This window comes from Adiantum capillus-veneris, chromosome 23, assembly GCF_014529385.1.
Source record: "Adiantum capillus-veneris isolate H3 chromosome 23, ASM1452938v2, whole genome shotgun sequence".
NCBI classification, from domain to species: domain Eukaryota; kingdom Viridiplantae; phylum Streptophyta; class Polypodiopsida; order Polypodiales; family Pteridaceae; genus Adiantum; species Adiantum capillus-veneris.
Window position 1 is genome coordinate 54,288,125 of NC_140953.1, and position 23,909 is coordinate 54,312,033.

The 23,909-nt window shown below is 40.5% G+C and overlaps 1 protein-coding gene across 2 annotated transcripts in view; it reads right to left on the reverse strand.

The window, feature by feature from the left end:
- Window positions 1-19,281: 19,281 nt before the first annotated feature.
- Window positions 19,282-23,909, reverse strand: part of LOC147427798 (F-box protein SKIP17-like) — a 50,397-nt gene continuing 45,769 nt past the window's right edge. Inside the window, exons 3-12 of one of the 2 annotated variants that reach the window (XM_086497101.1) lie at window positions 23,149-23,295; window positions 22,954-23,064; window positions 22,748-22,857; window positions 22,451-22,563; window positions 21,401-21,465; window positions 21,234-21,303; window positions 20,564-20,626; window positions 20,415-20,476; window positions 20,253-20,327; window positions 19,282-20,130 (exon numbers count right to left, since the gene is read on the reverse strand). In XM_086497101.1, coding sequence (XP_086353227.1) covers window positions 19,749-20,130; window positions 20,253-20,327; window positions 20,415-20,476; window positions 20,564-20,626; window positions 21,234-21,303; window positions 21,401-21,465; window positions 22,451-22,563; window positions 22,748-22,857; window positions 22,954-23,064; window positions 23,149-23,295 — 1,198 coding nt within the window. In that variant the 3' untranslated portion in view covers window positions 19,282-19,748. Of the gene's footprint in view, window positions 20,134-20,252; window positions 20,328-20,414; window positions 20,477-20,563; window positions 20,627-21,233; window positions 21,304-21,400; window positions 21,466-22,450; window positions 22,564-22,747; window positions 22,858-22,953; window positions 23,065-23,148; window positions 23,296-23,909 lie in introns of both variants that reach the window. The other variant, XM_086497100.1, reaches the window with a different exon arrangement.

Genomic DNA, 23,909 nt, shown 5'->3' on the forward strand with positions numbered 1-23,909 from the left:
GAATTTTGTGGGAATTGCCTCTCACTGCAGTTTGTGTGGGAACCACCTCCTGCTTGCAACCCAGTCTCCTGTTGATCTCACTCAAAGCTGGCGGGATTTGCACCAGAAGGGGGCACCCTGGAAAAAGGAAGCTTTTCTCCCACTGCCCCGAGGGCTGAATTTGCCTCTGCACGGCTTTGACGACCTCCTCCTCTCTGCTCCTGCTATCGGCAGTCAGCGTGCACGCCATGCAAAAGCTTACACACCTTTTGTAAAAGGTGTGGCCTTAATTAACCTTATTGGTCGGCCACCCAAATTCAAGATAACCCCCTTTTATTAAGAACCTGTACACACCCCTCTCTAACTCCCTTGGTCGGTCTCCGCCAAAACCAACCAGTAAAAGACATCAAACCACCGACTCCCTCGGTCGCACAAGCTCTCTCTCTTGTGCTGTTCAAAGGGAAACATTGGTCGTCCATTCCTCGCCAAACATATCCGACAACCTTTGGTGGTTCAACTTTTGTCATTATAATTTCCAGAATTTTGCTCTCACCAAAGATAGCCAACTTTATGAACCAAATTTTACAGTAAAAGCTAAAATTACCATTACCTTTTGGGATACAGGATATCGTGCCACACGAAATTCGATCGGCTTGCTGACGCCGCTCACTTTTCTTGCAATTTCCTAGTGCGTCGCCATTCCAAATTGGACGCCACTGCAATTTCTCAGCTAAGTACATTACATTTTTGTTATTTATTTTACTCTTTTATTCTACATATTGCATCTGTAAAAAAATCACCAAATAGCCCTTTAAGCACTACTGTTTATTATTATTATAATTATAAATAAATAACGCACGCAATCATGGCACACCTTCCTCAGGCCCCCACGATTGCTGAACAACTTCTAAATCTACAACAATCCCTCACATATGAACGCATGCAAAGGCAAGAACTTGAAGATAAATTATTACATCAGCACGCACCGAATCTACACCGGCACCCAAGAAAAACAAAATTAGCAAAAAAGCCTTCACTTTCAAGGATTTTGATGGCACAAAAGATGCTAGCATAGTTCTAGCATCAGTTAGTCAACTAGATGAATATTTTCATGATGAAGACTTCCCCGAGCGTGAAATGGTAAAATGTGCATCAAATCATCTCATTAGCAGCGCTGCACTGTGGTGGAACACCACCAAACAGCATGGGAAAAGACCACGTACCTAGCATTCATTTAAAAAAGTGTTTTTACCTCAATTTTTGCCCACACAATATAAAGCTAAAGCACGACGTCAATGGGATTTAATTCGACAGGGTCGAAATGAAGATGTACAGGGTTACACTGATCATTTTTGGAACTGTTTAATTTAATTGCAAGCTATTGAACATGTTAGTCGCAGGAAATTGAAGCGTAAGTACATATCAAGCTTGGCACTACAAATTGGTGTTGAGTTAGATATGTTCAAACTGGATTCTCTGTCAAAGGCTATTAATTTGGCTCTCAATGCAGAAAAGAAGAAAGGTGGACAATCCTCTCACACTGATCAAACTCCTAATACTGACCGTAACAAGAGAACTCCTTTCTCTACTAACTTTGACATAAACAAACACCAAAGCCGTACTTTTTTCAAGAAACGCAGACTTGACAATTCTCCTACAACTGCTCAACCTCATACAAGCAACAACAACAACAACACGCAGCAACGAGGCAACCAAAATTCTTCCAAACAACGTCCTACTCCAAATTCTAATGGTAACAAAAAGGTGAAGTGTTTAAATGTTTTCAGTATGGTCACTATGTAGATAAGTGCCCAAATGTACCTGCTAAGGGCAATGGTCAATCCAATGGCCATTCCAATGGAGTCAATAGAAATTCAATTCAAAAACCCTTCAACAACAACCGCCCCAATGGAGCTACTCTTAACCTCATCGAAGACGCTACTCCCGACGACAATGAAGTGGAAGCTAACTACGGTGAGGGATATGATCCTGATTATGATAACGATGACAATCCATCTTTAGGTAGTCTTATATCTCCTCACACTTTGTTTAAAGTGCAAGGCACTGTTAAGGGTGAAAGTGTCACCATTCTGTTAGATGATGGTAGTAGCCATGATTTCATTTCCACGCGCTTGGCACAGCAACTATCTCTCTCTGAAATCTCATCACCTCACAAGGTTACAACTGTTTATATATATATATATATATATATATATATAAAATCAACATTTTAATTGTAAAACCCAAGTCACTGTTGAAGCTTGCATTGGTGAATTTACACAAGCATGAATATTTCTAGTAGCACCATTGCATGGTCTTGATATGATTTTGGGAATGCCATTTCGTCATGAATTTGATTCGTTGATTAATTATAAAACACGTACTATATCTCTCACTCATAATAATAAAAAATTCTCCATCCAAGCAACACTAGCACATCAAAAATTTCCACTCCTCTCTCACTCAAGAAAAAAGAGCAATTAGAAAACGGGGGAAAATATATCTAGTGTTGGTAAATCAAATTTCTGCTGAAACTGAAACTTCACGTAACTCCACACACGATGAATTTCTCTCACAATTTAAAGATTATTTCATGCATGATCTGCCACCTGGAATTCCACCATCACGCCCAGAAGACCACAAAATTGACATTATACCGGGTAGCAAACCTCCTTGTAGAGCTCCTTATTGTGTAAATCCAGCCGCACACAAGGAGATACAAACTCAAATCACTGAGTTACTTGACCGAAGCCCAATCCAACCTAGTAGTTCACCATACGAAGCTTCAGTACTTCTTGTTAAGAAGAAAAATGGAACCTTTCGTATGTGTATCGACTATAGCGCTTTAAACAAGATCACCATTAAGAATAGGTTTCCTATTCCTAGAGTGGATGATCTATTAGACAAACTGAAAGGGGCAAACATCTTTAGCAAAATTGACCTTAAATCAGGGTATCACCAAGTCAAAATGTTTGAACATGATGTCTACAAAACTGCTTTTAGAACACAAACTGGACACTATGAATTTCCTGTCATGCCATTTGGTTTGACAAATGCACCAGCCACATTTACACGTATGATGAATAGAATTTTCATTGACCATCAAGATTTTGTGATTGTATTTTTTGATGACATTCTAGTATTCAGTAAATCTGAAGAAGGGCATAAAGAGCACTTAACACATGTATTTGATTTGCTGGCACAAAATCACTTGTATTTGAATCCTAAAAAGAGTTCATTTTTCCAATCTAAAATTGAATATTTGGGAAAATTGTATCGGGTAAGGGAATACATGTAGACCCCAAGAAAATCGAAGCCATTCAGTCATGGCCTAGACCCAAAAACTTGCTATGTTCTTTTATTGGTCTTTGTAGCTATTACAGGAAATTTGTTCGTAACTTTGCTTACAAGTCACATTATTTGACTCTCCTGTTGAAGAAAAACACACCTTATGAATGGAATAATTTACAAGAAATCTCATTTAATGCACTTAAACATGCTTTGACTAATGCACCTGTATTGCAATTGCCTGATTTTGAAAGACCATTCTTTGTGGTAATCACTGATGCTAGTGGAAAAGTTATCGGTGCATTCCTTATGCAAGATAACCATCCACTTGCTTTTGAAAGCCGTAAATCCAAACCTTTTGAAAAAAAGTTCGTTACTTATGATAAAGAGTTGACCGCTATGGTACATGCATTGAAAATTTGGAAACACTATGTAATGGGTACTGATTTGATCATAAAAACTAATCAACAAAGTATCAAATATTTACTTTCTCAGTCCTTAATAGATGATAGACATATTCAGTGGGCCACTTTTATTCAAAGTTTTCAGCTCAACATTCAATACCAACCTGGTAAAGAAAACGTTGTAACTGATGCTTTGAGTAGAAGACCCTCACTTAATCATCTATCAACCATTACGGGAACATCATTCAACACTATGCCTGACACTTATGCACATGATGATGACTTCACGTTGCATATGCTTGACAATTCTATGCACACCTTTCTCGAATACACTATTCAAGAAACTTCCTTTATTTCAAACAAAAATTGTGTGTGACGAAACCTTTCCGTACGTTCATTATTGAAGAATTGCACAAACCACCCTGGTGTTGGACATAGAGGATCTGCTGCAACTTTTCAAAATTTATGTCATGATTACTATTGGCCTACTATGAGAATGGATGTTAAACAGTATGTTTCCACTTGTTTGATTTGTCAAAAGATCAAAGCAGCAACAACTAAGAAATTGGGACTTTTACACCCTCTCCCCATTCCTGAAAGAACTTGGGAACACATTTCAATGGATTTTGTTACTAGTTTTGTTACTGGTTTCCCACTCACAGTGCACAAGCATGACATGATTTGGACTATTATTGATCGTTTTTCTAAACAAGCGTATTTCATTCCTTGTAAGAAAACACTCACAGCACATCAAGCTACACTTTTGTTTTTTAAGACTGTTTTCTCACATCATGGTTTGCCTAAAGTGAATATTTCTAATCAAGATTCAAAATTTTGTAGTGCTTTTTGGACTACTTTGTTTGAAAATCTTGGCACTACACTTTACTTCATTTCTGCATTTCATCATGAATCTAATGGTCAAACTGAAGTCACCAACCGCACTATTATTGATTTGTTAAAGGCTTATGTTTCTTCTCAACTTAAGAAATGGGATGATTACCTGCATATTCTACAATTTTCATATAACAACACCACTCACACTGCCACGGGTAAATATCCATTTGAAGTTGTATATGGACACTCTCTTCCTACTCTTGCTTCACGTCTTTCTAATGTTGTGCTTGCCGCTGATGATTTCACTACTAACTTTCATGATCTTTATGCAAGTGTGCATTCTGCTATTAAACACTCACAAGAACTTTACACTAAGCATGCACCGCAAGGCACACCAATTCAAAGAAGGTGATCATGTTTTACTTTGCATTGAAAAACGAAGGATCAAAAGTGTTGATACCAATGTCTTTGTTAAGCTTGCTCCTCGTTTTTATGGACCTTTTAAAATTTTAGTTGTCATTAATGATGTTTCTTTCCGTTTAGACCTACCTGCACATTGGCACATTCACAATGCATTTCACATTAGTCTTTTACGACCATTCAAAGGACCCCTACCTACACACCACATTTATGAAGACCCACCTTCACTTGTAGACCAAGAAGAACAACTCATCCCTAACACAATAATTGATCATGAGACCACCACTACACGCACTGGCATGGTTTATAACCGTTACCTTTTAACTTTCAAGGGCCACCCTAGAGAAGATGCCAAATGGATACCTGAAAAGTTTTTTTGCAACTTCCCCGACCTTCTCCACAGTTTCCATCACTCACGGTCCAGTTGATTTCTCTATTGAGCAACTGAGGACAATTGCTATCCTTGGTGGGAGGGATGTTACGGGACTGGGCACCCTCCTGTTGTAGTGGTTAGCTACAATTGGGATAGATGGCATAATGGTTAATTATGTGTTGTCTATTATTTTCTAATTGAGTTGATGATGATGATTTTGTAGAGTGGAATGCAGGGAGTTGATGAAGAGGCGCCGGCAATTACCCTTGGCCATTTTATATTCTCACAGTATTTTAGAATTTTATTTCAATAAGCCACTATGGCTCTGTAAATAATTGTAGTGGGAACTCCCCTTATGGGTCATGCAAGAACTAATGAGCTTCACTCATTTACAAAATTTAAGTGGTTGTAAAAAAAGGGGCCTCAATCACAGGCACCTTAAACTCACAAATAATATATTAAATACCAACTCCACAAGAGAGGTGTCGTGGAGTTTGGGACTAGATTTAGGCCTTTCTCTTGCAGATTCTCTTCTCTACTCTCTTATGCTATGTTCTATTTGTTGTGTACTCTCTAATCAAGTCTCCATCTCTTACAACTCTCTTACACACTCTTACAAGTTTATCTATGTCAATTCTATGTTCTCTGTGTGTGTGTGTCTAGGTGTGTGTGTGTGTGTGCGCGCGCGCACGCACGCTTGGAAATTGGAAAAAGAGGTGGACAGGTTGATGGTGATGTTTGTGAGCATGTGTTGAATAATTTAAGCAACCAATCTCTCCATCTCTTCTCCCAACATTGGCTGATGCCCCGATGCTTGCGAGCTAGTAGGTTTAGGCTCAACAGACACTCTTTCTCCTTGAATCATTAAATTATCCTCCAATTGGATCGCATTGGTGGTGACTGCTTCCCAAGTGGTGATACCTCTAATGACTAGGCCATTGTAGATATCCTCGTGTCATAATCCCCTAATGAATTTATCAAGCAATTGGTTATTATTGAAGCGCTCATTTGGATTACAACGAGAATTCAAATGCTTCAAGCAACTAATAAAGTCTCTCACCCACTCTCCTTCCTCTCGTTGGGCTTTTTGGAGCTGAGAGGCTACACCCCAAAGCAATCCCTCTTGTATGTATTCTTTCAAGAACAGTCTCCTAAGAGTAGGGTAAATCATTTTTTCTTCCACCCTTAGGGTTCTATAACAATCCCTAGCCTTCCCACTTAAGGTTAGGCTTAAAGCATTACTCTTAGGCAGGTCATTGTGTTCTCCTAGAGAATCGCATATTTGTTCAAACACTTTGATATGCTTTCTCACATCCCCATCTCCACTAAATTTTTGTGTGAGCTTGGCTATTTGTACCGCCTTACTTCTAGGCTCTCTATCAGGCGTGTTATGCATATTCTCAACAATAGATTGACCGATAGCTTGAGCAAATGTTGTCAAGTAACCTAAGTGAGCAGGCACCGTGGGTGAAGGCGCTCCAGAGACTACATGTGGATTAGGTTTTGGCATTGGGCTTGGCGCATAGGAAGCCCTTGGGTTCCAAGTTTGGTACGGTGTTGTGCCATGTGGTGGCCCAAAGTTCATATGTGTGGCCCTAGGCATAGCAGATGTCCGATGTGACATGCTAATGCTAGCCGGTATGGTCCCATGGAAATAAGAGCTTGGGTGTTGTGGTTGTGGAGCATAGGTTGTTGAAACAATGGGAGGGGTAGGAACTACATGAGTACAAGGACCCATAGGTGTATATGATTGGTAAACACTTGTAGGTATTGTTGCAGGCATTGAGCTACCATGTAGTGGTGCTTCACTAACAAATGAGGTCCATGGCGTGTTTCTTGGCATGCCCATCATTGGGATAGGCATGTAGTCGTGGTGTCATCAAGGGAAAGATGAGGTAGACTTGGAAAGGTAAAGCTATCACATGTGGGCTCAAATTGCACTGAGACCCGTGGCAAAACAACATATGGAGGATCCATCGGACTTACCGAGGGAGTCTCCATTTGCGATAAGGTCGGTTGTTTAGCATTCCCTGTATCCAAGAATCTCATGAGACCAGTTGAAGGCATGTGGATCCCCTTGTTCTGTCTCTCTAGCTCAATAACCCTATGGATGACCTCACAAACTCTTTGTTGTTGATCCTCTACACTAGTAGCACCCGTTGTGGATTGTAGGACATCTAGCCAACCCACGTGATAGGTGTGACATGTGTATAGGTCTATTAGAGTTTCCGTTTGTAGTTCGTACTCCCAATTCTCATTTAGGAATGCTCCATCTAGGATTGAGGTGCTAGGGGTGTCTTTTGAACTGGATGCAATGTGGCTCTCTATGGGTTGACCCTTAGTGGTCGCTAATTCAAGAGCACTCAATTGCTCTCCTAGCAAGGATATTGACATAGGGGCTTTCACTTTTAACTCTCTTGTTTCTTCGCCTTGTGTAAGCTCTCAATTTCTTTTTCCCTAGACGCAATGATATATCGCTTAACCTCTTGCACTTCGGCAAGGCTTCTACCATCAAGTAATGTAACTTCGGAGGGGAATAGCTCTAAAGAGTCAAGGGGTGCAATGAATGGAGTATTCACGTGCACACTCTCCAAGAGCATGGGGTCTACGTTGGTCATGAATGGAAAATTTACTTTCCCACCCCCCTCATTTACATCGTTAGCTTCATGTTCATAGCAAGTGGCTCTACTAAAGGTTTCCTTCAAGCGGCTAAGCACGCTCGGCCTGGACCATGGGCCTATGGCATGCATGTCTTGGTTTGAGCTATCAGGATTAGGCATCGGGTAACCCTCCATTACGTCGTAGTCAGAGGAATAGTCACTAGACGCAATATTCAGGTCCTGAGTGGTACTACCTTGGGTTTCTGCTAAGAGCCCGGAACCTGAGGTAGGTGGGTATTGAGAACTCGCGTAAGTCGAAATGCTCGCTAGTTGCTTGACCTCTAGCACACGAACAAATTGCAGATGCATGTGCCTTTGGCACCCTACAAGCGTCCTCGAATACCCTCAAAGGTTAACCGCTTGATTTTTTGGCATTTTACACCCCGTTTTTTGATGTTTTTTAATGTCCTTTTACGATCGGTTTTTGGATTAGAGCGTAAGTTAGCTCAAAACGAGTATATCGCTTAGGGGGTCATGGTGTGCTTTACAGCACAGCATTCGATTACTCGAAGCTCCAATGGTCCTCAAAAGGGTCGATTTTTACTTAGGCGTGAGGCTAAAATAAGTAATTCCAAAGGGTGACTGAGGCCTGAGCCTGAGCGTAGGCTTGGGCTTGGGCTTGGGCTTGGGCCTAGGGAATGTTCCCGATCCCGGTCGTACCTTTTAAAAATTTTATACTTTTTCTTTTTTTTTAGATTTTTTTTTTTGGAATAAGGTTGCCGCGGCCGCGCCGCGCACGCGAGCACGCACACACCTAATCTACCTACTTGCAACTAATAGAGCTACTGTTACACACTAACATAGTACTACAACAACTAATTAGCTAATAGATCCACTTATTGTACCTTATAGATCTAACATTATAAATCTAATACCTTAAAGCTTAACACCTTATTAACAGAAACCACAGTACATTGCAACACCTTATTAACAAAAACAGTACACTGTAGCAAAAATAAAGGTCACAAATCCTTCTCAACAAGCCACACACCTTCTTTCTCTACCTTTCCTACATTTCATAATGCACCACAAAGAAACATAGAGTGCTATTCGAGCTTAGTGCAGGGCATTTCCCCAGCAGCGGCGCCGAAAATGTGCGCGTCTGTCGCACATGTCAAAGCAAGGGACTTGCCGTACATTGTGTGCGAGCCACAAATGACTGCAAGAACACAACCAAACTAATCTAGCAAGCTCAAGAGAGCAAGGGTGTGTCACTCACCGTCGTATGCTCGTCTTCGTGGAGGATTCCTTGATGCGAAGAAGAGGGAGCTACCGCCATGCCACGCTCAACCGCCTTGCCACCACCGTGCCGTCGTCTCTCTCTCTCTCTCTCTCTCTCTCTCTCTCTCTCTCTCTCTCTCTCTCTCTCTCATACACACAAACACACACAAGGAGATGAAGAAGAAGATGGAGATGGAGCAAGAGCACTCTTCAATTGCACAAATGAGAGGATAAGTAATTTTTAGGTTTAGGTGACTTTTATATGAGCTCGCCCATTCACACTTGGGCGCCCATGCTTAGCCAACTAACCCTTGAATGTTCCAATTAGAGTGAGCCTCTCATCGACGATCACTCTTACCCTTTTCCTACTGGACCGACAAGCCCGGCCCATGACTACTAGAAGTGGACACCGGTGGTTAACACCATTATTTCATAAAATGAATTGAAGTTATGGCTAGTATAAAAATTTAACAAAAGTAATTGCAAAATTTATGTATGAGCATATCTTTGTGTGCTTTGGACTTCCCATTGAAATTGTGAAAAACCAAGAAACCATTGTAGATTGAAAATCAACCAAAGTAGGATGAACATCTCAGTGTGAAGCTAAGTCTAAACAACCAAGAATCATTTGAAGATACCCACCAAAGCTACAACAAAGAACGGTGCCACAAAATGTAATACAAAACAAAGGGGCCAAGATAATGATGGGACATCAATAAAAAGGGAGGACTCCATAATTATGTGGGGGATTTGAGGATTTCTTATGTAGAGAACTCATATATTCTAAGCCAATACTAATTTGCACTTGATGAATACAATGCACTCCTTTTTGTCTCACTTTGGTTCATCTACTTTATGATCTAATTTAGTCTTAATGAAGTAGTACATAGTCTCGCTCAAGTGGTAGTTAACTATGTGCACTTGTCTTGGACCACTGGAAGTTCTCCCATTCCCCCCAGGCTCCACAAGCTTTCCCAATTGGAGTCCAAGTCAAACAAGACTATCTTAGTACTACATAGTCTTGGATCACTAGAAGTTCTCCCATTCTCCTAGGCTCTACAAGATTTCTAGTCTTGAGTCCAGATCAAATAAGAACTCCCCTTAATTGACTCCTTCATATACATGATTTACAGCCAACAAGAACATACTTTTTGAATGAGGTAATTGCCTCCCTATTGAAAGAGTTGGGTACACACAAGATATTCACATCCTATCATCCAGATGCCAATGGATAGGCTGAGACTACAAACAAAACACTATGCTCATCATTGACAAAAATATTCAAGGGAAATAGAAACATGTGGGAGCAATATTTACTATGTGTAATGTGGGCCTACTAAACTACCTACAAAACAAGTGTCATTGTGTGAAACCAAAATAGTTAGAATCAAACATCATGCATAAGGAAGATGAAATGGAACTTTTATTGCTAAATCAAAGATATCAATGAGAAACTTATGTCTATAGTTGAAGTCATTCCCAACCATTCACTTGTGTTGATTGTCTTGGATGCATTCCTAGATATGTATCATACTTTTGCTTCTACTTTGAGGCTTGTTTCACATGGCAATGATAATGCTATTAAGTTTGATAGGTTGGTCACTTTGCTATTACAAGAGGCTAAGCAGTGTCTTTATTATTGGGCTTTTGTTGTTGCACAAAGAAGAGATATAAACAACAATGTTGTTGCTTCCAATGTTCCTTTTTTAGGTTGCAACAATTTTTGACAAATGGCTCCCATAATAGCAATACATCTGATAAATCTTCCGAAAGAGAAAAGAAAAAGTTGCATTGTAGCTATTGCAGAGCTATTGATCATTTGATAAAGCAATGTCCTAAGCTAACGACTAAATAGGCACCTAAGAAAGAAAGTGAATCTTCTTTAAATGCACCCATTATAGAATCTATAAATTTTATTATTGATCCAAAATGGGCTTTTAGTGCATAGTGCCAGTGTGACCCTTTTGTCTATGATGGTTGCATGATTGAGGCTATAGACTCATATGTGTGGTATTGTGACAGTGGTGCTACAAAGCACATTATATCTCGTCCTGGATTTTTCACTTCTCTTGATATTGTCGCCAATGGGAATACTTTCACTTCTGTCACCAATGCCTCTTATCCAACTCAAAGACTCAAAAATGTTGTGCTCATTGACGTTAATGGTAGTTCATTCACACTTCTTAATGTAATTTTTGTGCATGGGATCAAGAAGAATCTATTTTTATTTTTACATTGGCATGACTTGGTTTGTGAATGACAAATGCATTTGTTTATACTTCTGATGATACTATGAGCCTTATGTATTACTAGTGCATGCATTCATTCATGTATTTTAATTTTGATTGTCTCTGCACATAGTAAATTGTTGTCTCCAAAGTCCATAAGCTTATAAACTTTCTTTGAAGAAAACTCATATTTAAGGCTAGATGTTTGTGCATGCATGCAAGCTCCATAAGCTTATATGCATGCATTGAAGATTTCATTTAAAACATGAGGTAGAGGCATGCAAGCATGCATTGAAGCATATATGTATCTGCTACATATTTTTGCATTCATGAATTTTTAGTTTAACTTTTATTGGCTAGCTGCCCATGTTTTCATGTCTTAGCTGTTTTCCACTTTTAAACAGGGAAGATGCATTGATGCACTCCTTATGTTCCTTTTGAAAGGAAAATAGTTTTTTGCATGAACAAAGCCCAAGCATATGAAGTATATAACTTTCCCATCTCTGGAGTGGACGCACGATCCTGGACTGAGGCAGATTTCACAAACAAAGACTAGTTGAAATGCTTTAAGGAGGTTCCAAAGAGGAGTAGTAAAGTAAAATGTAGAGATGTGAAGCCATAGTTCCAGAACAATTTTTATACATTGTTCACATCTATGTATTAGGAACCTCCAAGAATTTATGGTATGGAGGTGATTAAAGCATTTGCCAAGGGATTTCTACACAAACAACTGAAGGGACAAGTTGATTGGCTTTGGTTTCGGAGAGTATGATCACACCTATGGATGCAACCAAATTGCAGGAAAAAAAAGCAAAGTTCCATTCCTCCTTTGCCCCTTACATCTCTCAATGAATGACAAGGACTCTACATCACTTGGAGGCAAGACAGGAAACTCCGATCTCTAGCGTGGATGATGTGCAAAAAGAAATTATTTGGTCCACCATCTCTTGCAGATTTAGATATATTTACAACATGGTTGAAAGCAGGCATGCTTTGGCATCGTCAGAGTGTAATGAAGCTACTAGGAAGCTTGAATTGCATAAGGCAGATGTGCAGCGAGATGAAGGTTCCAATCTCCTAGTAGACATGCTCATGGGGCAATTGAAGGATGCAGAGACTGCATTAGAGAAGACAGAAGACAACAAGGAAGTTGTGGATGCAATGCATGTGGAGCAGCTTCGAAATAATGTCAGTAGGTTCACACTAAAAATCCAAACATTGCAAGGAATTATCATGGACAAGGCATCAATTGAGGCTATGGCTAGGGCCCAAGCACATGAAATGGAGGAGTTTACACGTGCGCAGATGGATTTTGTGAGAAGTATGTAGGTCAAAAGAAGTAAATTTTTGTTGTCCGCGCCTCCATCAAAAGTTCCACATATGGATATAGGCACCTTTGCTTTGCACAAAGTTTGTAGTGCTTGCGGGTTGACAATGTACGATGATGATGCACTTGGCATGCTTTTGTTGCCCTATAATCATGCCTTTCACATATACTATTTTGGATACATTGATGTGCAAGCAAAGATACATGCATGGAGATGGGATGCATGCAACCCATTTTGAGAGCTACGCGGGATTTAGTGATGCTCGACAGTATTCCAAGGAGTTCAATCACAAACCAAACCATCATCGGTGCCCTTAAGCAATTTTAATGCATCCAAAATCATGGACTGTAATATTCACCCTAACTTCTAGCATTGAGTTAGGGCTTATTTTATATATGTTATTATCAAGGAAACCCTGCTAACTATAGCTTCTTGTATGATAAGTATTAATAATGACCATACATAGATCGATTTATGTCACATAGTGGTGGCTACCGGTAATAGGGTGGTAGCTACCTTAGCTAGATAATGTAGCTATCACTATGAGATTGGTACCTACCAGGATCACATTGATAGCTCCCAATGGTTAGATTGTCCATTCTAGACTAATAGCCGCTAGTACAAGCATGGTAGCTACCAACCTCAAAGTGGTAGATTCCATGCTTATCCCTGGTAAAGATAGCTACCAATATGGTAGTGGAAGCTATCATTCTGCCATGGAATTCTTGATGGTAGCAAGGTAGCTACCACTTTCAGCTTAGTAGTTGCCAGGACCACTCTCAGCACAAAGTGGTGGCTACTAGTGTTAGGATGGTAGCTACTTTTGGTTGACAATGTAGCTATCACTATGAAACCGGTACCTACCAAGATCACATTGGTAGCTAGATTATCCACTGCCTAGACTAGTAGCCACTAGTACAGGACTCGGAGCTACCAGTCTCATAGTGGTAGCTGCCATGCTATTACCTGTAAAGGTACCTACCAGTATGGTAGTGGTAGCTACCATACTAGTAGCTACCAGCCTCATAGTGGTAGATTCCATGCTATTACTGATAAAGATAGCTACCAGTTTAGTAGTGGTAGCTACCATATGACAACCTCATAGTGGTAGCTTCCATGCTATTACTGGTAAAGATAGGTACCAGTTTAGTAGCGGTAGCTACCAATATGATAGCCTCATAATCGCAGCTGCCATGCTATTACTCGTAAAGATAGCTATTAGTTTAGCAGGGGTAACTACCAATATGGTAGTGGTAGCTACCATTATCCCATTAGATATCATTCTCCCATGGAATTCCTGCTGGTAGGAAGGTAGTTACCAGTGTCATCAAGGTAGCTACTAGTGTCATAGTGGTAGCTACCCATATGGTACTGGTAGGTACCATTATGGTATCGGTAGCCACTATTACACTGGGAGCTACCAAGTTGATAGTGATAGCTACCAGTCTCATAATGGTAGAGCTCCCAGGTGTTTCTTTATCAAGGTAGCTACCAAGCTGATAATGTTACCACCAGTCTGATAATGGTAGAGCTCCCAAGTGTTTCTTTATCAAGGTAGCTACCAAGCTGATATTGGTAGCTACTAGTCTATCATGGTTGCCCTGGTAGAGTAATAGAAACCACTACTAGCTTGGTAGCCACCTTTACACAATGATCTAATATACTGCTCCTTGGAAAGGTTATTGCTAGGCTCTGATTATGTTAACTAGCACTATCAACCTGGTAGCAACCAAACGCATTGGTTGCTACCTTGCCCTGGTAGAGTGATAGCTACCACTGTCAGCGTGGTAGCCACCTTTCCATAGTTTTGGCTACCATGCTAGCCTTGGAAAAGGTTTTTGTTGCTAGGCTTTCATTCTGTTAACCACCACTATTAGCTTGCTTGCTACTAGGATAGCATTGGTAGCTACTAGTGTCATCTTGGCAACTTAGTCAACCAGCTACCACAATAGCATTGGTGGCTACCAGGATATGATCGGTAGCTTCAAGGATAGCATAGGTGCCTTATACTGGTCATGACTACGGAGGTTGAGCTTGCCAAAAATCTGGAGATTGTAGGAGGTAACAATTGTGAAGAACAATTTTCGGAGGCGCACGTACAAGTTGCGTCAACTATCATATACACACGTAACCTTTATAGATTAAAAACCCAAAAAAAATGTAGCAACGGAAGGCAAGATCAAATTTCATTTCATTAGTCAAAGTATAGATTACCTTGCAAGGGGATATGTTATGGATATGCACCTTGAGATAAGGATTTCCTCTCTCCTTTTGCTTCCATCAACAATGAAAGTGTAGTCATCTCTCGATTCAAATTGGAAGGTCAATTATTCTACAAGGTTTGCTAAGTTCTAATCTTGATTTAGTGCAATATCCCAAATATTATCTCCTTGCACACCTAATGTTTCGAGATTTAAAAACCTAACACCTTGCACACCTAATCTTGATTTAGTTCTAATACGTGTTTCGAGAGAATTACTGGGCTCAAAAATACACCTAATACGTGTTTGATAGACTTAGTGGATCCATGAAAGGGCTCAAAAATACACCTAATACGTGTTTGATGCCACGGCAGATGGTCTGAGCAATCAAAGATTCAATAGAACAAATTACTTGTGTGTGTGTGTGTGTGTGTGTGTGTGTGTGTGTGTGTGTGTGTGTGTGTGTGTGTGTGTGTGTGTGTGTGTGTGTGTGTGTGTGTGTGTGTGAGAGAGAGAGAGAGAGGCATGTGCATTGCTTTCCAATGTCTATATGTGCTAGCCTTAGAGAGTGTTTATGTGCATAAGTTTTTAGCAATATAGACACAAGAGGATTCAAAATTTTTCTCATTAGGAAAACGGAGTCTGTTTCAGTGTTTTCATACAATGCATAACATCATGAGCTTCTGTTCGAGAGGCACCGCATACCTAGCTAGGTACGATTGGGGGCAGGGACCATCGGCCCCCCCACCGGGCCAGCGAACCCCTACCCCCAATCGTACCTAGCTACGTATGCGGTTCCTCCCTCACAGAAGCTCATGATGTTGAGGTAAGTCACAATGTGGGAATTATTGTGAGAATTTGGAATGTGCAAAATGTGGAAACTAGGAGGAATTCCTATCCATGGATACTCTCCATCGGCTTCTCCTCTTGAAGAGTCTTCTTTCAATACTCCGATGAGATGCTCTCTCACTATCAAAATTTGATTTTGAGAAGACCCAAGCAATCATATCAATATAGGTTGAATCTAATGAGCTAAAGATCAAAACATGATAATTTTGAAACAAAACAATCCTAGTCATTCTATATATGCACCCAAGAAGTAGCATCTCAAAAACGGTAGAGTACCCGTGACAACGATGCGGTATTGATGTATTCAAAAGTTCTTTGATCTCACTCAAATTATTCAATCAAAGTAGCTTCACTCACACACCCTCAAGCCCCAAATGAGCAAGAACATCTCTCACTTGCTTTGAACAAGTGTAGAGGTAATGATGGACTGTTGAGCAACAGGATGAGAGCATAGAGCAAAAATAGTACTCATCAAAAATATTTGAGACAGGCCTTTCTGCATGTAAGATTAGTTCTCATAAGTGTTAAATGGCTAAGGGTCTTTGCCCACAAAGAAATATATGCCCCAAGTGTCAAGCCTACACACATCTAAGTGCTCAGAACCCAACATAATCCTAAAAGGTAGAATCTATATAAGATTCTTCATCCAAGTTAACCTTAATGATCCTATAGGTGAAAATCTTGATGGTTACCCAATCATTTCTGCCCAAGTGACCGATTCTGGTGGTTTCGACTCTTAACGGGTCGTGTTAAAAAAATAAATAAACAGTTTTGAATGTAGAATTCTAAGGAAAAAATGTAAGGCAAAATTGTATACCCGCATTATCGATTTGAGTGATTGTGAGAGAGAGAGAGAGAGAGAGAGAGAGAGAGAGAGAGAGAGAGAGAGAGAGAGAGAGATGAAATGGATGTTATATTAAACGTCTTCAAAAGGCTGAAATGACCTGTGAGACCAAACTAATACAATCCTGGTGGATCTAGTACAATGTATGGGTACAAAGTTAATTCAAAGCTAAAATGAACATCAATGTTTGAGGATATTCGACATTGAGCGTTGTCAAAGGATATAATGCATCGGTCGTTGAAGAGCATCGTCAATGTCCGCCTCTATTGGCCGTCTCCCATGCCGTGCTAGAATAGTCCTGATCCTCTGATGGAGCCTTCGTCGATGTCTTCGTGGGCATCTAGCTTTCCCAAGCTCAATGGCTTTGTTAGTCAATATACCTTTGTTATAGGTGGACTCTGCTGAAGTCTATTATGAAGCTTGCTCATCTGACTACCGAGTCTCTACTCTTCTAAATAAGTCAGTGATCTCCCTCTGTGAATGTCTCCCACCATCTAATTTCCTCAAGACACTCTCCATGTGTCTGCGTAGCTCTAGTAAAAACAACCCAAGGCATCTTTTATTCTGATATCTCATGACTCTAGCCAGTGGTCCAAAGACCTGTCTAAAGAGGAGCCTCATATCTCATAGTATACCAGGCAATGATATATGTGATGTAACTCTATCTTTGGCTTTATATGACAAAACTGGCAAATCCTAGCCTCTGCTAGAACTCTCTTAAATCAGCCATTCTCAATCTATAGTTGATGCGATGATGTGTGCATATGACCAATAGCACATCGTATCCCATGGGATAAATGACAGGCAAGCCTGATCACATATCCATGCATTGTAAGCTAAAGAGCCAAGCTCTAGTGTCTACTCTGTCGATGTCCTCCTCATGTCTAGCTAAATCATATCCTATTTGATGAAGCAAGTAATCTCGGTCCGTGTGAGGGACAAGGAGGGTGCATCCAATGAGTACTAGAAAGGGGGTAGCCTATCCATACTAAATCCATGTAGTTGAAACCATGATGTCATTTGTGCATACCAACAATATCTCCCTATGAGGCAAGTTGTCGAGAATACTCCAAAGCAAAGCAAGCATATCTACCTTTGGGGAGATCCAAGATACTGTGTAGAAAAGATACAAATCTGGTAAGTGCCTCTATGACCAGCGGGGGAGCGGCAAGCTCTCCACGCAAAATTTCATGCGGTATAGAGGCATTGACCGTAATCATCCAGGAAATCAGAGACTAGAGGCCTCTCCATTCATCAGAACTGTCAGCTCAACTATGATGGTCTACTAATGGTCCCCATTTCTACAAGTTGAAGTAACCAATGTGTCAAATAGCCAAATCTTTGTACAAGGTTCCTCAAACTGAATTTGCGAACACATCCTCCCATGCTCCCCAAAGCTACATATGCTCTTGTCAACCTGATCTCTGTTGCTCTCCTCGAGGACAACTTTGGACCATTGAAGACCCACCCCAGGTAAGTGTATACGTCTATATACTCAACCATGTGCCGACCATATGTGAAGATCAGTGCAAATCCTAACCCAATGTCGAACACGATAACTTTGGCCTTGCTAATGCTCACCGACAAGCTCTTGTCACTAGCAAAAGTGTGCAATGCATCCAAGTGTTGATGCATCCCCTCTATCAAATATGACATCAAGACAATATCATCTACATACAATAGTAATGAGATCCAAGTCCCTACTAGATGTGCTCCTATGTCGCCTCCCCTCTCAATGTAATCTGAAATTTCATCTACATACAAGCCAAACAATGTAGGGGAGAGTGAGCATCTCGATTTCATTCCAACAGACTCCCATTTCATGTAGTCTTTGCATCGGTCGAGCTCTCGGAACAGTATCAAATGCTTTGCAAAAATCCATTAAGATGCTGTAAATCCTCCTACCATGTTATCTGCTTTCCTCAATAACAGCTCTGACTGTCAATATATGATCAAGAGTAGGAAAACTCCTCATGAAACCTGTCTGGCCTGATGTCTGAATGCCTACTCTCTCTGCCCATCTACTCAATTGTTGCTCAAGAATAGATGTATACAACCTAGCTAGTGTGTCCAATCATGATAGTATGGTAATTCCCCAATATCATGGGGTCTCCTGACCTTGAAGATAGACATGATAGTAGACATGCTCCAATTATCCGGAAGACCCTCACACATGGCTCGGTTGAACATTGCTGCAAGAAGCTCTGCAAGCATATCTCTAGCATGTATAAAGTGATCTGCCATCAAACTGTACAATTGATTCTTGAAATGAAGAATTCCCACAACAAAATTCCTTCCATAAGTAGAGAGAAATGAAATGAAATGAAGAGAGAGAGAGAGAGAGAGAGAAGAAGAAGAAGAAAGTTTTAACGTCGTAGGAAACTATCCAGAGAGAGAGAGAGAGAGAGAGAGAGAGAGAGAGAGAGAGAGAGAGAAGAAGAAGAAGAAGAAAGTTTTAACGTCTTAGGAAACTATCCAGAGAGAGAGAGAGAGAGAGAGAGAGAGAGAGAGAGAGAGAGAGAGAGTTGGAAGCATTGAAAGACAGGACCACCACTAGTTTAAACACAAGCACCACCAACCACATTTTATACAGCAAAATCAAACTCCTTTCAATATGACAACTATGCACACATTCAAAGTTCAAACAAGAAATCACTTTCAAAGCAGCTTGATTTGTGTGAACAGCATCCAGCAATAAAAAATGTTACAACCGCATCCGATTTGTTCAATCCCATCAATAGCTCCAGCTTCTCATTCCCTATACAAAGCCTTCTGTAGCCTTGATAAAGCTCTACTTACTTGCAAAGAGAACACAGAAACATCTGTTGCTTGCCAGAAAGATATGGCTACGGGTACTGCTTAGCCTTCCCAGTATACTCTGCTAAGAAAAAAATAGGACAAAAATATCCACGAATTAATGTAGAGCCATGTCAGCCTTGACCATCAAAAAATCAATGCTGCCGATCCACATTTACAATCGTCTCACAACCCGTAGCACAAGCACCAAGACCCATAGCACAAGCGAGCGGAGGATTAAAGCATAATGCTTGCCCAACTTGCTAGTATAAAGAAATGAGCTGACTTAGCATCAGTTCTAGCCCTCCATGTGTGTGCGATCGTTAGCTTGACGGTAATCGACCAAATGGAGAATGATGCGATCTATCCTCACCCTCTGAAGAGTGACAAGGGCTTAAAAACTCAACATCCTCATCCTCATGGTCAACGAAACTGTTTGAAGCAGTATCGATATCAAATTCAACATCATCATTGTTGTCACCATCATCCTCGTCATCTTCGTCATCATCAATGTCAACATCTTCATTGTCCTCAGCATCCTCATCCTCACTATCCTGATCTGTATCTGTATCTATTGTGCTGCTACTACCCATACTTTGCGAGTTTTCTGACAAAGAAATCTCCGAATGGCAGCTATAGCGTATGGGCTCTGTATACTCACTATAACCAAAGCTCGACGTCAAGGACAAAGAGTCACACTCACTGCTGCTGCACAAACCGAGACAATCGCTGGACATCAGACATGAGTATACTGGCGTACATTTATATGTCGCAAATTTCTTGAGAAAAAAGAGCACAGCAAGACACCACAATAGCAAAGAAAGTACCTTTTCTCGTCAGAAAAGTAAGCACGAAGCTCAATTTCTGGCCTCTCCAAGCGTACAAGCTGTAGGGTATCCTCACTGAAGACAATTTAAACCGTTTTGTATGCAATTTCCATGCCATGGCAACAATTAAGAAGTTCAAGGAAATAGCTAGGATGTGCTCACTTAAGATTTGATCTTGAATATATCCAGTCAGAAGACACAAGCCCATCTTTGTTGGACACATCCTTCATTCAAAATGAACAGGCATGCAATAGTTCAGAATAAGTTACAGACCAGCACAACATTCAAGAAATGAAGCTTACAATCCTTACAAGATGGCGAAGATTCTTGCATTCACCAATGCTCAATGAACATAACAGCTTGTTCACTTCAACCTAGAAAACAGAATCAAGGTGATCCAGTTTGATAATGGGTACTATGATACGTTGCACATTGAAGATTTCAAATTTTACATCCTGAAAATTGCTTGCGAGTCGAAGACTTTAATGGAGCATTTTACATTAACCAAGAAACAGGAAAAAACTTATCGACCAGAAAAAACTGGGATACACAATGAAGCAAATGCATGAAGATATTGGTCTGAGGTTTAAGCCCTTGCATTTATGGTAGAAAAACTTATGAAGGCCGTTTTGTTGTCTCCTCCCTCTTAGCTCCAAGCAGAGACAAGACCAAGGTAAAGATCACAAATGAGTTTGGGACCTTAAACAAGTCTTCAATGACACCTAGAAAACTCTTCTGTAACCCTCAGCCTATGTAAGCTGTTTCGCACACGAGTAATCATACAACATCACACAGAGAAAACCATTGCTTAAAGTTGTGTCCCTCTACTGCAATATCGCTGCTTATTTTAGACCCACCAATATCGAATCAACATCTAACTTCTAGCAAGAGTAAAATTCCATTCAGAAATTGGGTCGCGTCTAAAATTATCTATGGATAGGAAAAGCTAATGAGTAAAAAGTGACATCATTACAGAATTACCGCTTTCAAACTAATACAGTCGCAGAGCTTCAAAGACCTGAGCATTTGGTCACCAGATGAAACCAGGTCCCTGCACATCCCTTTGAACCATTGTTGAGACATTGAAAATTAACCCTATCACACTATGATAAAAGCAACAATTGAACCATGAACTCTAAAGATCTCACCTCAAAAAAGAGCCTGTAAGCATATCTGCCCCGGAAAAGTCCACATCCAACAGATGGTGAAGACCCTGTTGCCGAGTAAAAGAAGGGTAAGATATGATGACAATCAACAGCAAATTTTGTATCAAATGCTACATTTAGATGAAAAAAATAGGAAAAACAATTGAGCCTAAACAGGATGCTAAATGGCCCAGAACATTTCCATCTAAGAGATTTTATAGCAGAGCACTTACGAGTTAATCGAACACCCAAAGGGACGACACAAACATGTCCCTGTACAACACAAGGGGGCATTGAGAGACTCTCCCAAGATACAAAAATGTTTTCAGAGGGATCGATCATATCATGCGAAGGGCGGTAGAAAGAGCCAGACTGATGGCTGTCCTGCCAGCAAAGTGTGCTCCCTTTGTTAAAGGGGGCAAGGCACTATTCACTTTTATTAATGAGCATCCGTGTTGTGCTGCCTCCAGTACCTTTGTTCACATGAACTAGTCAGTAATTTTGTTGGGTGCACTGCTAGCCATAGTCACTTGCATATGGTCCTTAGACCTCAGGTCACTTTCCCTCATGGTTACAACTTGTGAAGTCAAAGGTACTCAAGAGGTTGACCATTGGAGGCCTGATTGATGGGTCACCCACTTCACCTATTTGCACCTTACCTCCCTTGATTTATGCCAATAGGCACCTTGCCTGTGAGTGCCATATAAGCACATGATGTAGCGACTTTATTTCTGTTAATCTAGTCTACTTTTTGTTTACATTCAGTGTGTCATTTTCAGCTTGTGATTGAGCCTCTAGTGCATGACATTATACTTAAGCATCTATGATCCACCATGAGTTAGTTTAATCTCTAGCATGCTATAAATCCTCAATTTTGTGGCCAAACTGCCAGGTTTGTTAAAGCAATAAAGTGAGAAATACTTATTTAAGGTTACAATGAGATAAATCTGCAATTATTTGGCAGCATTGCCACTTGTGTTCATTGAATTCTATTTCCATTAAGGTGTGTGTATTCCTATCAGAAAGATAAAAGAAGAGTAAGAGCATGCTTACTTTAAGTAATAACCTCACTTTCTGGTCAGGCAACTTGAACCCTCGTAACGACAGTGACGCGATGTTCGGGCATCCGTTTATGATTTCGTTGCATGACAGCGTCCTCATGCTATCTGGAATGAGAGGACAGAAGGAGACAATCTCATTTTCTGCAAATGAAAGACTTCAATAAGACTCCTACAATCATGTCTCTAGCAGTGATACAACGATCCTTCACTAACAACTTGCTCCAATCAGAAGCGACAAACTACAACCCTTGAAACTCAAACATCCATTTAACCGACTGAAATTTCTTACATGAAACCCAACTATTTGAATACTCTGCCTTTGGTGATTGAAGGCAAAGGCGGGTCAATTTGTGACAGCACATGGTCACGCTTCGCAAGACCTTTCTTTCGTCAACATGGCTGCAAGCAGTGGACAGTCGATAAACGAATCCTCTTTTGCAGCCCAATTGTGATCAAAATAAGGTCCTCTAGCTACTGGGTAAATCAATTACTTACAGCCCAATCATCTCCAGATCTAACAAACCAGGACAAGCAGCAATAACTTTACAGACACTCCTGGAATCTAACTCCACTATGTTTTGAAGATGGAGTGTTTGTAGCAAAGCCCTGCATGCATCAGCAAATAAATGCTAAGCAGTTTACGAGGGATGGCAAACTAACAAATGCTAGAGTAGCAAATAGCCGACATACCCAAATGCTCCACCAGACACGAGCAATGGCTCCAAGCAGGACTTCGTTAAAAAGACATTCCCATTGACTGCCCTCCAAGCATCATCAAAGGATGAAATGGCTGGAATTTCTTTATTGTGATCAGCAGGTATGCCCAGCTTCAGAGATCTGCACGCCATTACAGCCAAGGAGAACTCAGGTAGCCTCAAAAAAAAAGAACACCTTTGCTGCCCAGCATAAATAGTATGTGAGCAAGTCTCAAAAGCACTGCCTTTAGATTATAAAATTTTGGTGAACAAATATCCACGTGTCTATGTCATTCCATTCTTGCGATTCTTATTAAGAAACGAGAGCAATTCATGCCTACATGACTTTCTCGTATTATCAGCACACATCCAAGTAGCTTCCAGAAACAATCAAGCTTTTTATTTTCAGGACTGCACTCCCAAAAAATCCTTCATGTTGAGAAATTAGTTGCATGTTCCTTTCCTTCCAGGGTATCTAAAATCAGCTAGACCAAGTAGACACAGACTCCTTACAATCCCCAATGCCTTACATCTTTTCCCTGCTCCTGCCCACAAAATTTTCTTTCTTCCTAATGTAAGGAAAGCTAGAGAACACAGACAAATGATGTAGCTCTAATTTTCATCTTAAGAGGAGAACCTCAAGCTATGCATTGAGGTGTTATTGCCCCAATATTGCCCCAAGTATCCTTTCTTTTTTATTATAGCTCATACAAGGTTCCACATCTGTCGGAAGAAACACAGGAATCTCTCCCAACC